At 40.1% G+C, this 16,610-nt stretch overlaps 3 protein-coding genes across 3 annotated transcripts; 1 reads left to right on the top strand and 2 right to left on the bottom strand.

Annotated features, from left to right (window-relative positions):
* Nucleotides 1-81: 81 nt before the first annotated feature.
* LOC139219873 (peroxiredoxin-like 2A) lies at nt 82-2,229 on the bottom strand. The gene is made up of 5 exons (XM_070851874.1): nt 1,900-2,229; nt 1,649-1,740; nt 1,093-1,233; nt 708-872; nt 82-597 (listed from the first exon to the last, which is right to left on the bottom strand). The coding sequence occupies exons 1-5, from the start codon at nt 2,048-2,050 to the stop codon at nt 484-486; spliced, it is 663 nt and encodes a 220-aa protein (XP_070707975.1). The 5' UTR covers nt 2,051-2,229; the 3' UTR covers nt 82-483.
* A 3,576-nt stretch (nt 2,230-5,805) lies between these two features.
* Nucleotides 5,806-6,878, top strand: LOC139219946 (interferon a3-like). Its single transcript, XM_070851960.1, has 5 exons — nt 5,806-5,937; nt 6,030-6,122; nt 6,262-6,414; nt 6,600-6,683; nt 6,780-6,878. The coding sequence occupies exons 1-5, from the start codon at nt 5,806-5,808 to the stop codon at nt 6,876-6,878; spliced, it is 561 nt and encodes a 186-aa protein (XP_070708061.1).
* A 226-nt stretch (nt 6,879-7,104) lies between these two features.
* cd79b (CD79b molecule, immunoglobulin-associated beta) lies at nt 7,105-12,808 on the bottom strand. Its single transcript, XM_070852153.1, has 5 exons — nt 12,674-12,808; nt 9,460-9,753; nt 9,212-9,330; nt 8,690-8,743; nt 7,105-7,726 (listed from the first exon to the last, which is right to left on the bottom strand). Exons 1-5 carry the CDS (start codon nt 12,723-12,725, stop codon nt 7,637-7,639), a joined length of 609 nt encoding a protein of 202 aa, XP_070708254.1. The 5' UTR covers nt 12,726-12,808; the 3' UTR covers nt 7,105-7,636.
* Nucleotides 12,809-16,610: the final 3,802 nt, after the last annotated feature.

The following is a 16,610-nucleotide window of genomic DNA, read 5'->3' as shown; positions in this document are numbered from 1 at the left end:
TGATCTCACATACTGATGTCAGCTCTGAAACTGCAACATCTGAACGTCTAGCAAGCAGCAGATAGTGACAAAAACAAAATATAGAGCACAAAGACACGCTTTATTGGTCAGTGATCACAGCTTCTTCGCTCCCAAGATAACACAACGGTATCACAGAGGTGCAACAGGAAACTGAGCGACAGACATCAGGTCTGCTTTCTCTCTCGAGTTTAAAAGACAGACCATCATTAACACACTCAGAACCTCTTGATACTCCGTCATACCCTAAAAATGCTTTCCTGAGATCAGCAAACCAAAACTCACAGATCTAATGTGCATTTTACAAACATTCCTCTCATAACATTTGATTGTTTGTGCTGCTGTGCGTCATTTATATACACACATGAGTCTAATGTGGAAGATTTTGGATCGTCAGGGTGATTAATTGCTCAAGATGATGATTTTTACAGATATATTTCTATCCATCAGGGGTTACACAAAGCTTTATTTCCTCTCTACAAGCTGAAGTTCTTGTGCCATTCTTCTGACCGCTCGGATCACTTCCAAAATGTTGACTTTATCTCCAAACTCAATCTCTCTGTGCTCCAGAAGGATTCCCTGTGGGAGAATAAAAACAAAAACATATCAAAATCTGTTCCGGTCGTGTTTGTTTTGCTCCTCCTTGACATTTATAATGCAATACATGAATTTTATTGAAGAGGTTTTACCTGCGGTCCTTGTCCAATGACAAAGACCCCACCGAGGACAAAGCCCTCTCCCAAAACGTTTCCCATGAAGCCGTTCTTGAAGGCCCTCAGGCCGTTCATCCACACCCCAACACGCAGGAACCCCAGGAGACCCATCTTCCGCTCACGTGGCCCATAAAAACGCCTCTGTGACGTGAGCAGACAAAACCAGAAGCCTCGAATCATTCATGCAAATCTAAAAATCGATTTCTCACAGATCCTGAATGACTTCAGTGTGTTTGGAAGAAATGATGCTGGAAAAACCGGTGAGATCTGGTTCCTTCTTAAATAAAACATTTAAAAAAAAAAAAACTCAGGGGAAAACTGACCACACAATAGCCTCATTCATAACGGAGACAAAGCCCACCTTTTTGTCCAAGAAGATCTCCCCCTTGAAGTAGTGCCTGAAGTTCTGGACCTCGGTGCCGACGTCCTCCTTCACCACGGCGTACAGAGGGACCCCGAGCTCGTCCAGCTGGGGCTTCAGAGAGGACAGCTCTGCAGCCTCCTGCAGCCGAGATGGTTGTTGTTTTAAAGCTACGTTCATCTACCAAATACTATTTCTTAATGTTTACATTTGTATTTATTATCTTTTATCCTTTCATTGACTTTATATTATTATTATTTCCCTAACATCGTGGCTCCTGAGCTGCACTAATGTCCTCAGCTGACGTTACTGTCTTTTGTGAGTCGCCTCTTATCATAGGAAAACAAATGTCAGGATGGATTTTGGGTAAATGTTGATGATAACATGGAGTCTAGGACCTGAATATTTGACTCAGTAGCTTTAATGCAGCCAATATTGTTGATTAAGATGACTTTACCAGCTACTGAAGGGGAAATAGGAGAGTAAAGAAGGAGTGTTGTGGGATTAAAACCCCTTAGCTTATTTCACAATAAGAGCTGTGGTTGGAGGACATTACCTCTCTGCACAAGAATCATCCGGGTCTCCGCACTGCCATGATGACAGCCCCTGACTTCTCCCACAGAGACTTGGCTTTAAAGGTCCTTATCTCTGAGTGAAGAAAGGAGGCAAAAGGGTGAAAGGAGTTGAGCAACAGATTAAATGCAAAATACATTCCAGCTAAACAAAAGCTCCTTTCAACACACCCACATCATTTAGACTACTAACAACAATCTAACTCTCACATAACTTCTTCAAGTTCTGGCTCACCTCCTGTCAAAGTGCGCAGATCAGTCTCCTCCAGGTGGGCCAGAGGGGCCTTCAGGGGGGGTGTCAGGAACAAATCTGTCACAAAGTTCATAACAGCAGTGATGAGGCTGCCGACAGTGGCCACGGTGTTCGTCAGGACTCCCATCGCCATTTCTCTTTTCTCTTTTCTGTCTCTCTCAGTTTAACGCATCCTGGTTTGTACCAGTAGCGCAGCGCCTCCTCCGTGACGCTCCGCGGCCAAAGCGCATTTAAATCCCAGCTCAGGCTGCTGCTGGCTGTGTTCCCACAGAGCCAGCCCTCCTCGGGCTGATCAACAGCCCTGATTACACGCAGCTGTGTTTGATCAGCGACGCCACAGGAATCTGGTCTGCAGACACTGAAAAATTAAATATATAAATCGATCATTACGCACCAACTTTGCCCTCCACACCTCCTCCTTCGGTTCAAAGGTCAGTGGGGAGGATGAAATCTGCACCGTCATTGGCCAAAATGTGACACAAGGCGGTGATAAGACTGCATGAGGACACAATGAAGTGGGTTTATTAGACTGGCTGTACAGGAACACTTAATAATGTAGGCAGAGACACTGAAATAAGCTGAATACATAAACAATTGTTGGTGGTAAATGTTTATTTTTTATGTTTTATATTTGCACACACACACACACACACACACACACACCGTTAAGCAAAACTGAAAGAATAATGTTTGATCTCCTTTTTCTGCTTCCTCAAAGTAATACAAAGCTTAGTTACAAACTATTCACCACTGAAACTGTAAAACTGCCAACTCTCTGAGGTCTGAGTGCAAAATCTAACGTCAGGTTTGTCTTTGGTACTTTGTTTGGTACTTTGAATGCCTTCTCTTAGGCATTCTCCACGTCAGGAGGAGAGTTTTCAGATTCCTCTTGTGAGGTTACAAGTCTCCCGCTCGACTCCGTCCCCTCTTCTGTTGTCACTTTCAGCCGGAGCCGAGCTATCAGCGCTCTCCCCTGCACGTTGGCCGTCACATCAGTTCTGGTTAAGCATTAAACAAATGAGACTCCACCTGGGTGTAAATAGCCAATGTGGCCATTATTATCAGTGTTGTGACTTCTCTGATGCCGATGATGTGCAGTTGATGAAAGGAAACGTCCGCTGACAACAACTTGTTGCATAAAAATAGGTTTATTACAAAAAGATCAGGCACCATGGAAGCCTGGGATTAGGATTAGGGTTAGGGTTAGGGTAACCCCCAGCCGAATCTGCCGTCTCTGTCCTCGTCTTCCCTGAGCCAATTTTCTGGACACCTTTTATACCCTTTTTGACCACCTCAACATCTGGTGTCATTGTTAAAATGTAAAGCAATGCTACATAAACATCCACATCCTTCTGTGTCCAGATAAGGGGGCAAAGGTCAGGTCACTCCTGCCGAGGTGATGCTTTCCAAGGTCTGATTCCTTTAGAGAAGCAGTCACAAAACAGACACGAATATCAAACAAACCCAATCATAAATCACAATGTTTAAATGAAATCAGACAATTACAGACAAGCTGTGGCACAGAGATTCCAAGTTTATCTCATTCATTCATTCATTCAACCTTTATTGAAATCTCCAGGATTCACCGAGGACATGCCCTCATCATTTTCAGTGATGTTGAGAGTACACAACAGAATACATACGAATACATTCACTAATGATTAAAGAGAAAACAACAACAACAGAACACAGTTAAAAACATGTTACATTCAAGAGCAGAGTAGTTTTAGTGTTTAAAATGTGTGCAGCATAAAAACTGAGAGCAGTTTTCCCAAATTCTGTGTTTGCATGTAGGATGTAATTTCCATAGGACCAGTTTAATACGGAGGTAAGTTACGACGGCGTGTCTCCATTGAAGGCCTTTAGAAATAAACAGAAACCAGTGCTGTGTTACAGCCTTTTCACATCAAATGCAGAACATGATAAACTGAATGTGGTGGTTTAAGGGTGGAGGCAGAGGTATACCTATAGATAAAACCCAGAACAGACACGTAGACAGCCTCAACTACTTAGATCATCGGAAAATGAGCTGTTTCTGTCTGATCAAATAGTTTGGAGTAAAGCGTCGGAGTCTTGAGCTCCATTAAATCTGTTTGGACTTTTTTTTTATTTCAACAACTAATCAGTGAAGTGAATCCCGCTGACGGTGGCTATTAGTTTGAAGCATTACCAATACGATGACACAAACAACCAGGCTGAGCTCGAGACTAATTCAACATTAAGGTGCCGTCTGGATCGTTCCAGCCCACTTTAACCCCTGATGACGTGCTGCAGCCTCACCAGACCTTCTTTTTTTATTAAAAACAATTCAACAACTTGCTTTTGATGACGGCATTTTGTTCTGAACTGCCTTTTAGCTATGTGTCCCCCCCGTGTGTCTGTTTCTGTCTGCCATGCACTCAATATATTTATATAATATATTTTGGTTTTTTTTTGTTGTGCACGAAAACGACAATAAAGAAAAGCTGCTGTTGTTTGTGTATCATTTAGAAAAACTGTGACTGGTATGATCATGTGGTTTATGCTTTATATGATGAATATCATGAAGAAATGGACGTCTTCTGTTATGAATTGGCTGGTCAGTGTAAGACACCTGTGTCTTTGTATATATTTACACCAAAGTGATTTCTCCTTGTATTTTTTATCATTAAGAAAGTTTCAACAACAGATTTGTCTTTTTCTTTCTTAAAATTGTCTGCAGTTAGGGCTCACAGAGTCAATGACTTCTTCTAAATCACATCGAGTCTGTAAAAAAAAATAATTTTTTCAGACTTGCTTGCTTTTATGTGATGTGTCTGTTTACTTGGTATTGTTTTATTTGAATTTTCTATTGCTTTCATTATCGCTTGTCGCTTGTTTTCAGTTTGAGGCCGCAGTAATTTGGTACCCCCCCCCCCCTCGGTCTCCTGGCCTCCTTGGAGAAGGAGAATCCCCTTGTGTCCAGACTACCTGGTTCTCACGTATGAGTTAAAACAACGTGAAATGTCACTGGCCAATTCAGAAGAAGACGCGTCAGAGCGCAGGCTGCACTCACAGGTTCACTTTCATTTTCTCTGCGTGGGAACTTCCCCTTTATGGCACCCACTGGACACAGAGCACTCAGGGCTGCAGTTATCCATTAACGATTATTATGAATCTACACAGAAGTAATGATGCAATTCAAAAAATTCAAGGATAATTGTTGTTGTATAATTGTTTAAACGTATTGATCATCACACTGCAGACTGTGCAGACTGAAAGGGAGGTGATGGTGGCATGAAAAGAACATTGTCTGAAATCTGCAGAACACCAAACAATGTAAATTAACAAAACTGAAAAGATAAATAAATGTTAAAGTAGCCTATAATCATTATTAGTGATGCAAATTTAATTCAGGGATAATTGATTTTGTGTGTATATAATTTTCTAATTGGCCTTAAAAATTGCAATAATATTAGAATATTATTATAAATCATAAATATAATTATAATTATAATACAATACTCCCACAATTCCAGTATCAAATGACAGTAAACTATTCAAATGTTATGAATGAGTTGATTGTCTTTATGTTTTGAGGTATTCTATAATACTTATTACTTTACAGGAGCCTTTTTTGAATATGGACCATGTGTGATATTCAAGCCTTGCTGTGATATTTGTTTATGCTTTTACTGTGAGATAAATTAGATATTCTTAAGGACATTGAATCAAATCTGAAATGTGTCACATTACAGGCTGCATGTATGTTGAGGTTGACGGTATGAAACCCTCAGGCAGTGTTTCCCACAGTAAGGAAAATGAAATAGGTGTACGCTGCTATAAAAGAGCTGCTGCAGGTCTGCTCCAACAAACCACCTGAAGACATCCCAATCAGCTCTGAACAAAAGCAACTAATATCTTTTCAAAATGTTCAGCAGGATCTTGTTTGCTTGCCTGTTTCTCGGTCTGTGCAGGGCAGGCTCTTCGCTGAGCTGCAGATGGATGGATCATAAGTTCAGACAGCACAGTGAAAACTCTTTGGAGCTGGTAGACAGAATGGTAAGTGCACTTTTATTGTGGAAAATCGCTGAATTATCTTCACTGAATGAGTTTGCTTTACTGATGTGTGTGTTTCTGTGTGTGTGATGCAGGCTAATAACTCCACTAACAGCACTGAGGATGCTGAAGTGAAGGATACTGTGGCCTTCCCTCATGATCTGTACAAGCAGGCGTCCAAAGCATCAGTAAGTCATCCTCAGCTTGTGTCTGCTGCAGCTGTAAAGACAAAATATAACAAGTCCTTATTATAATCTGGGACTGATCCTCTTCTTCTTCTTCTTCTTCTTCTTCTTCTTCTTCTTCTTCTTCTTCTTCTTCTTCCAGGCTGAGGATAAACTTGCTTTCACAGTTCAGGTTCTGGATGAGATGGCCGCTCTGTTTGAGGAGGATCACAGCTCTGTTGCATCATGGGAGGAGAACACAGTGGAGGACTTTGTCAATGTTGTAACCCAGCAGGCTGACGGCCTTCGCTCCTGTGTAAGTACAAGACAACTTTCAGTAACACCAGGGCAGGGTTTGCAGGTCACATAAACTCTGTCAGTAACATGACATACAGCCCTCTCAGATCTGTGACTGTGTATTGAGGATTTCTTTGAACACATTACGGGTGAAATAAGTAAACGGCTATTTTTAAAATGTTATTTTCCTTGTAATTCATTCAGCTTGGGAGCCACGACCAGAAGAAGAAGAACACAAAGCTGAACATGTATTTCAAGAGGCTCTCCCGCCACATCCTAAAGAAAATGGTACATTATTACTATATCTCACTCATTTTGGTATCAGGTCTCTTAATCAAACACCTTTGGGATGTTTTAACAGTGATAATGTTCTTCTGTCTGTAGAGCCACAGTGCTGAAGCCTGGGAACTGATCAGCAGTGAAATCAAGACTCACCTGATGAGAGTAGACCAGCTGGTTTCATCTCTACTCACCACCAACTAAAACCTGTCAGACTGAGAATATGTTAATTTATTTGCTTATCTATTTATTTATTACTTATTTATGTAGCCAGTTGTTTTTCTTGCTCGTTTATTTATTTATTTATTGATATTCTACACAACCAGTGTCTTTATAAATTAATCTGTTGTTGATCAACGTCTTTATTTATGCATTTATTTTACCTGAATACCTGAAAATAATAAAAAAAAAATCTCCAGCAAAAGGAAACTGTTTTTATTCTGTTTATTCCTGTACATAAAGAAGAAGCACACACATTTTTCAATTTAGTCAAACAACAGGAAGGAAGGTCCTCTGGCTCTGGTGCATCAGAGCACATCTGTAACATTTTCTCTCACAAACATTTGTGATGAACATGTTCTTAAATAATCCAACTAACACGCTGGAGAAGTCATTACGGAATCAAACACACAAACACTTTTTATGGTAAAAAACAGAAAACCAAAAATTATCTCGAAGCACCAAAAATGTGAGCTGAGCTGAGTGGACTTCAAATCACATTTGATTAATTCAATCTAGTCTCACTAAATAGTCTAAAATCATCGTTACATATAGCAAGCATTTTAGAACAAGTATGCTGTTCACATTTATGAACACATTATGCTTTTTACTGGAAGAAAAATACATAATTCCACATCAGAGCAGGCCACCCAAGACAACATATGATTTCGAATTTGCAATCAACAACTTGTAAGTTGTTAGTTAATGTGAGGTTGTAGAGCTAGTTCAGAAGTAGTTCAGTCTCACTCCCACGGGGCCTCCGCTCCATCAGCCTGGGCGTACACGGACAGTTCCTCATACAGACCTCCTCCACACGTCTCAATCGTCAGGCCCTGAAGGACAAGAGTCAGTCGGTTTAAGCGTGTACTGTATATGTGCATGGCTTTGAGGAGTCCCAGTTAAAGTGCAGTTAATGCCTTTGTTTGGGCACGTCGGTGCAGCTTTAATTTGCATAGTCAGTGATTCAGACACGACTCAAAGATAAAGTAAAAAAAGAATTTGACATTTAAATATCTGACATGTTTTTTGTATTGATATCTCTTGACTGCTATGGCCTTGAGAAATGGATCTCAGAGTTTAGGAATAATCCACAAAGCACCTGTGCTCATAATTAACCAACTATCCCACCTCAGCACATCAAGTCCATATTTATTTGGCTCTACTGCAACTTTCCAGCAACATTTAAGGTGTCATTTGAAGAACACGTTCCTTACAAAAAGGCTGTACAGCTGCAACGCCTTAAGTCTCCACAGAAGTGTGTAGATCGATGATAGCTTCGAAATGCTGCTACTTTTTACAATAAGTCAAACAGCTACAGTAAATCTACCCTCTGTAGTTTTGTGGTCTGAAGCCATTTACACTCTGTCATTATATAACATTTTACCACAACTTATTTCCCTTGACTCTCCCACTTTATAGGTCCTTGTATTTAGGTTCCTTCTTCCAATGTGATGTTTACAAAAAAAACAAACTATGGCAATAAAATCTATTTTAATGCTACTTTCCAAAGTTATTGTGCTCTTATTCTGCTGTTAAAAAGCAAACTAGAGGTACTTCCACATAGCCAAATGTGGAAGCCGTGTTCATGAATAAAAAAAACCAAACAAACCCTGAGCTGCATTGACAGAACAAGATAAAATTGTGGTTCTGAGTTCACTGGTGCGCAGAGATTATGTGTCCTGCACGTGTATTTTTATGTAAAAACACACAGCTGTGATGTGTCTAATTTAAAACTTATGACAAGAAATGACTGAGGAGGGAATTACTGCAAAAACATAAAGATATCCCCCACAAACCTCATAGATGTGATCAGTTTCTGGCTCCTCATATTCGCTGTCCATCTTTTCCGACTGTGAAGAAAAAAAGAAATAAGAGATGAAAGAGAAAAATTAGATTTGCTGCTTTTCTCCCCTTTTCTTCTTTTTGATAAACTGTAAAACAGCTTTGGGCTGCTGGTCAGACAAAACAATGTGAATGTGAATGCAATTAATTGACAAATCAGAAGTATCACTGACAGATTGATGAACATGAGCATTAGTTGTTGCCGTAGTTAAAACTGTGCATGCAAACCAGCAGCCAAATGCAGGTAGGTGTTTTGGCTGTGACCTGTTAGTTATATTAGATCATATTATCAGATCTTTTACCTATTTGTTTCTAAAAAGCAGATAAAAGTCTGTCTCTTCTTCTTGTCCTGCTTGATTTTTAGTTTATCTAGACATTCAATTTGAATATTAAATAATATCGTCAAGTCCTGCACTAAACTCAGTCGTACAATCTGGCGAAGCACAGACTTGGGTTTTGTTCATCTTGTTCCTCACCAGTGTTTGTTTGCGCAGCGCCAGACCAGCGATGCACAGAGCCAACAGCAGGCCCTGGAAGACCATGAGACCATCCTTCATCTTGGTCCTGTGCAGTGCCTTGGAAGAGTTAATGCGTCCTACAGGAGGGAAGATGGGTGTTTTCAAACGTGTACAGACCTCAACAAATGAGCACTCAAAGTAACATTACACATCATGTCCACGTGGCTGTAGGCCTGCAGGAGACGCGTAATGTCCCAGACACTTACTGGCAACTCGGAGTTCACTCCCAGGACCCCAGCTGCCGTTTATCTTGCAGAAATACACGCCGCTGTCTTTTATTTGCAGATCATGTGTGATGAGGAGAAAGGAGCCACTGGTCTGATTCCTCATAGCGAACTTCGTGTCTTCCACTATCTTGATTTTTTCCGTGTTGTACTCAGCAGCCTTGTACCACTCCACACTGTTTGGCAGGTGTTTCTTCGAGGGCTCACAGTAAAAGGCCATGGAAAGATGCTTGGCCGTCACACCGAAGAAGCGGGGCCTCTGGATGATAAGAGGCACTGAACAGACAAGAGAGTGACATTGTGACACAGTTACAGCAGCAGTCACTTTAAATCTGTGTATGTAAGTCGAACGTGTATGCACATAACAAAAGAGACTTGAGCACGGCCTTTAAAGGTTCAACACCACCGTGACATGAGCCACACAACATGCATGGTCACTCTAGATCAGGTGTTCAACTGTCATTAGATAATTAGTTGAACAGTGTTTCAAAACTATTGCATAATGAATCCCAGGCTTGAGAGCTGCCATATTCAGTGTCCAAGTGCACCTCCGACACCATGTCAGACACAAAAGAGCTAAGTAACCGTACAGAAAGTACAAGTACAAATAATACAGTAGCATAGTCCACATTCAGAGTCTTATCTTCAGATATGCAAATCTGCTACTTTGTCCGACATGAAGACAACACGTGTGCCGCTGCAGTTGATGAAGGATGTTATGGAGTACTTTTTTTTTACCAGTACTTGGATGTGTAAAGTACTTTCAATGCGGGGCCCTCTGGCAGACCACAGAGACATATGATGTGGTGCAACCTGGAAACCATTTGATTTTAACAGCTTCATGCTGTGTTCACATGGATTCAGGCAGACAGCAGACGGCAAATCATTTTAGTGGACGGTAAAATTAGGCGAGGCCTGAAGAGAATAGTGGCAACAGTAACGGTAGATGACACTGCCATCCAAGTATCCAAAGTATTTTACATTTTTGTAGTCCTCCATGACGGAAATTACAACCGGATGTCTCACACAGCGAGAAAAGCATGCAATAATGAATAACATACTGCATAATGCTCATATTATAATAATGCAGTGCATACAATAATTTTATTCAATATATTTCACTAATTCTTTTGGGAAACTATTCGCCATCACCATATCTACATGCCATCATGTCCAGAAGGAAACATCCATCTACCGTCTGCCTGAATCCATGTGAACGCGGCCTTAGACTGGAAATCTGTACCAGCACCAGACTGACCGATAGGAAAGCTGCAAATGGTTGATTTCATCTTTTAGAAGAGGAGGATTTAGCCTCAGTAGTGGACCTACTGCTGTTTCCCCTGTAAAGTGTTCGGTCTAGAGAATGGATAAGATTTATCACCTAAATATCACCAGTGTCTCTTTTCTGCAAAGCTATCTTGGACAACAATATGTTTTGGGGGGTGGGTATAAATCAATTTCTCTCCCCAGTGGGGCAAAAGCACTGCTCACAGCTGTAAACGGAATCCAAAACTATAGAAGTTTGTGGTGAGAATAATTTCTGACAGTGAGTAAGTAGGATCTCATTAGGAGGCAAAATCCCATCTGGATGTTTGTTAAGGTGACAGGTGAGAGCATCAAGACCTATTTCACGAGGTATGCATGTCTACAGGCTCTGCTCCTGTTCGTTTAGAAAACTAGAGCTACCTCTACTTCCTCACTTTCTCTACTGAGTGCACTCTTCAGGCAGGAAGGGGCAAGAAACATTACTCTTGAACACTGGGATGTCCTAAAAAGTGGCCCATCTCTGAATGATATTCATGTCTCATCTAATTTGCGACACTTGACTTGTCTGTGTTCTTTTGCTCTTTTGTTTCTGACGTGGTGTTTTGTGTTTCTGTTGTGGCACTTGGACACTGACTATAGAGAGATGAAGTCCTGCCCCCTTCCACTGGACCACCATGGGACCTTATTCCAGAAAAATATGTACAGTAGTTAACGGTGAGAGACTTAATCCCTTTTAAAAAGTGCCATGAATCACACGTACGATGTTAAAGTTGCTGATCTCAAGCAGTTGTTAAGAATCTCCTCAATGTGATGCAGGTTTTGACAGAACATTTAATGTATTTAGCAGATGTGGAGCTGACAGAAAATGAGTTTGAAGAGTTCTCAAGCAGAGATGCTCTTAAGGTAATTAGTGAGGTCAAACATCAGGCTCATAATTTTACAGATGGTGTAATGGATGATAGTTACACAGAATATAGACACCGTTGTAAATGATGTTCTCAGGTTTACACACTTGAATCCAAAAGGCACGTGTGCTCAAAGGATTGTGTTACTTTATGCCCGTAGACTTACAGTTGATTACAGTGCCGAGTAATTTACAATAGAGGACATTTATCAAGCAAAAGTAAATCGGCTTCTAAAATGTAAACTTTTGCTGCTTTGTCTACTTTGTATATAATTGAATAACCAAAAAACAAAAACCTCAATTTAAAATTAGTCGTAATAAAAAGAGACATTTCAGCATCATGTCAGACAATAAAAAGGGATATTTTGTATAAATGTGAGTAGAAGTAGGCTGCATTATGGTCTGCTTCAAAGTTGGGATGATTTTGTGTATTTCAGGTCTATTTATCTATAGTGGGGATGGGTAAGTTCTTAGTTTGCTATACATACCTTAACTATAACTTAATTTCTAACTTAAGTTATTTCTACATTTCTAAATTTCTTTTCCATTTTTCTTACTTTTGTCTGAAAACAGATTAAAAGACTGAAATACAGTAGCCTGATCATCAGTTGATAAAATGGGATAACTTGATCTAGACATACTATAGACACACTATATATATATATTTACATATATGGTATATATATATAGTATATTAAAATAACAAAGCCAACATCAGTCTTTGTCTCAGAAGACAACTTCCTCTTTCCCCCCCAGATGGCCAGGAAGTTATGGTACTGTGGAGTCAAAAATAATATGCAAAACACTGCAGTATGAAGTCTAACTGTGGTTAAACACACATTACAATTACAATTAAATGACAGCATTAAGCAATATGAGATGATTTAGCTAATTATATTATCGTATTAACATTTAGCTTTTTGTAATGTAATATTCAGCACCAAGAGTAGAATTGTTGCTTGGATCATTTTCATTTTTATGTCACAAATTAAATCGATCGATCATATTGCAAGAGTTTACATTTACCTGAGATATGGATCAACGCGAGCCCACAGCATCCAGCCAACCACCAATGCATGATTCAAACACTGATGTCCACACGTCTAAGTCTCTCTGCAGTCATGAAAATGTTGTGAACAAGGAGAAGTCTGCACCAGAGGGTGTGCAGTCTGTCACTACACATGCTATAATGTCAGGCAAATGAGGGGAAGAGAAGTGTAACGCTGAGCCAAAATAAGTCTGCACAGCCCACACATTTAACACTGACAGCCTGTCCGGAATCTGTTTGTACATGCTCTCCTTTTTCAGGGATGAATGAGCACTTGCAGGTTTTAAAGACAATATGCAGGATAACAACAAACATTTATGGGATACTGCATCTTCAGATCCTCGTGCAAAAGGCCAATAATCATGTTGTCATTTTGGTTTGTGGCACCTACGTTCATCTTTTTAGGCCAAAGTTTTTCCACTGACGTCTGGAAAAGTGAAAAATTGTTGTTTTTTTGTCTTGTGTTATGTTTTTATGTTGGAAACACATCACCTGAGCATCACCAGCACTTCAGTAGTATTTCTATACACTGACAATAAGGCTTTCTTTCTGATTCTGATTCTTTTAACATCGATATTATTTGCCCTACAGAGGGTGGCACTAGTCTTGTTATACAACATCCACATGCAGTCAAGAGTGAAGGTTTCAGATCAGCCAAGCTGATCACATTTCCCGAGTTTTGCAGTTGAGCGGATATACATCTCTGCCAAGAAACGTGCAACCCTGACAGGAAGTACTGTACCACCCTAAAAAATTAATTTGAATGAGAGGTGACTCAGAAAATCAGTCTCAAACTTAAGTTACCATTTTGTCAAATGCTCACAAAAAAGATGAGGCCTTATGAGTCTCCTGGAAATTACAACTAATTTGCTTTCCTAGTTCAGAGAGGTGGTCAGGTGTGCAGTGCAGAGGAATTACTGCTTATAGAGAAGGTGAGGAGCCACAGTCAGGCTCTGCCAGCCAGTGAGGACAGTGCAGTATGGTTGTTGTAGGTTTTCAGCCTTTTGAGCTAAAGGGAATGCCACAGCCATTTTTTCTGGTCATGTAGCACCATTTAAAACAACAAAAGTGCCTTTCTACTGCATTGATATCCCAGTTTTATGAAAAGACCATCTTTTCAGTGATGAAATACATCTTTAGAACAAAGGGTGAGTCAGAGGTTTTGCAGAGGAGTGGCTGTGGTTCAGGAGGAAGAGCTACTGATCACAGGGTTGGTGGTTCGATCTCCACCTCATGTTGTTGACATGTTTAACTGTCACTGAACCCCAAACTGCTCCCAATGGTCAGGCGGTGGGCGAGAGCATCACTGTGTTTCTGAATGAGCAGCCAGTTTTTTACTACCACATTATGATGGTGATAGTTACTGTACCTGTGGTGCCTGCAGGAGCCCTTTTCTACGTTTATTGTCCCTGCAAATGGTGGAATGAACACAGCAGTCAGAGGTGGGAATTATTACATGTCGAGCTGCAATGATAAACTGATTGATTAGTGAATCAACAAGTATTTTGATAACTGACTAACTATTTAGGTACATTTTCTGAAAATCAACAGATTAATTGATCATTAAAATAATCCTTAGTTGCCCTAATTATTTGTGCTTACTGGACTTCAGGGTCTCCTGCTGAAAATGGCTACAGGGACTAAAGCGGCATTGATCCACCAGGCAGCCAAAAATGACCACACACACACACACACTTGCAGAGCAACTCTCCTTATTAAGTGACATCAGTCCACACTGGGTGAGTCACACCGGCGTGCAATGTCAAAAATATGCAAATAATAGAACCTAATTTTTGTCTTGACACTCGTGCAAGTAAGCTGTGTGCTGTACGATACAGTACGAAGTCAAGTGAACAATTTCTGTACTGGAGATGAACAAAGATGGCAAATGGAAGAGAGGACTAAAAAACATTTTAAGCAGAGAACCTGCTGTAACTAAATCAAACTCAAATCTATCAGTCTAATAAATCCTGTGACGGAGGTGGGAGTGTATCTGTGAGATGTTCAGTATAAAACCACCAGAGGGCCTCAGTGTAATCTCACTCCAGCTGGTGACAGCATAAACTCACAGCCTAGTTTTCCCTACAAGAAGTATTTTATTTTCACAATGTAGTTACATTTTTTTACAATAACAAAATGATATAAATATACAATACAGAAAGAAAAAAAGAGAGAAAAAATGTATATACAGGCAACACTGACTGTGGGTGTACCAGTAAAGCTCTCCCTCCATTAGAAATGTAAACAAAAGGAGGACACCGTCTTCTGACTTTGACTGTACCACCAGAGGAGACTAGAGCTAAGTGATGCAACAGTGTGGATTGCTGCAGGTCACATTACAGACTTCTGACAGGAATAACTGTCAGGATAAGACAAAGAGACCTCTTGCAGAGGAAACATTCATGGTTTTCTTTATCCGCCAGGGTTGATGTTAAAACAGGGCTGAACACAAGAGAAGAGACAAGCTTCTAAAGTCTATTGTAGAAAAAAAACAAACTAGAAAACTGTAAAAGTGCTTCTGTCGGTCATGTATATATATTTATATATTCCGAGTAAGACATTTTAAAATGAGTTAAGACTTACACAACAGCAAGTGAAGCAACGTTTCTGCATGAGGACAGACTTGAGATGACTAGATCCACTGTGCTTTAAGATAAAATATCTAAATAGGTGTGATTAGAGAAGTGGGGTATTCCTTTAACTTCAGAGTGTATGTATGTACATTTAACTAATCCAAGACTCGGCTGTGTGATCAAGTCAAAAGAAAAACCCTGCATTTGAGCTAACCTGAGGCAGAGCTTCATTTAAAATGTACAGGAAGTACCAAAGTATTCGTATCATTGCTAGAAGTATTGTTATTTAGTAGAGAAATATAGAAAACAGTTGAAATGAACAGGGAGAGGTTCTGTGAGCTAACCTTGTCAATGTAAACATCACATCTTAAGTTTACAGTCATAGAGTTTAAACCTAAATGCAGAGATGGAAAAAAAAGGTGACTGCTCGCTTTGAGTTTTCAGATCTCAGTGTCTGATGGGACAAAAAAAAATAAAATGAAAAGAAAATAGACAAAACACTTATAAGACATGCATTTATCGGTGATGAAGTCATCTTAGAAAACAGGAAGGTCTCTCAGTCTTACACAGTCAACTGCTCTAACTTGACCTGGAAGGGATATAAATAGTGCAATATAAACTGGGCCTCTCCGGACGAACCACTCAGGGACAGATGTTAACCGCATTAGCTGGCTGGAGCATGTTACTGTTAACTAACAGAGATCAGAGGCTTATTTATATGATCGTTCAGTGTCGTTTTGAAAGAATTAGCATGCAGAGACCTCACATGAGAGAGAGAGAGAGAGAGATGAGATACACAGATAAATGTGACTGGAATATGATTTTGCCCTGTTTATTTTTTCAAGTGACTCCCAGTTGTACCATTTTAGCCATGAAACGGTACAATTCAGCGTGTTGATACAGTGTTGTGTGCATACTGATTTGATTTTGTCGAGTGGAATAATAGTGCTGCATTCGTGTCATACCAGGGGAAGCAAAAGTGACTGGATGCCGTCTTGTTTTTGTCGAGTGATAATCTGCTCTGCTAGCGTGCACAAACAGTGTATGACTAAATCCTACAAAGGATCATTCAGGTTTTGCCGTGTGTGTTACTCTTTGGTTTGAAACTGGGGAACATAACTGGTAATAACCACATCAAACACAAAGCTACTGTTATCACCAAAATAAAGGCTTCAACCATTAAAATCCACCAGAAAATGCCATGTTAACACCTCTGTTATTCAGGCTATGACTATTCATAGAAAAATTGTTATTTCCATTTTCCAGAAATAGACTGTGAGCGAAACCTTGCTCTGTCTTGCAACCTCAGTGATTGTTCACTAGGAAGCTATCATGGCACAGA

Source organism: Pempheris klunzingeri, chromosome 20 (assembly GCF_042242105.1).
Source record: "Pempheris klunzingeri isolate RE-2024b chromosome 20, fPemKlu1.hap1, whole genome shotgun sequence".
NCBI lineage: Eukaryota > Metazoa > Chordata > Actinopteri > Acropomatiformes > Pempheridae > Pempheris > Pempheris klunzingeri.
This window is presented reverse-complemented; position numbering and strand designations above follow the sequence as displayed.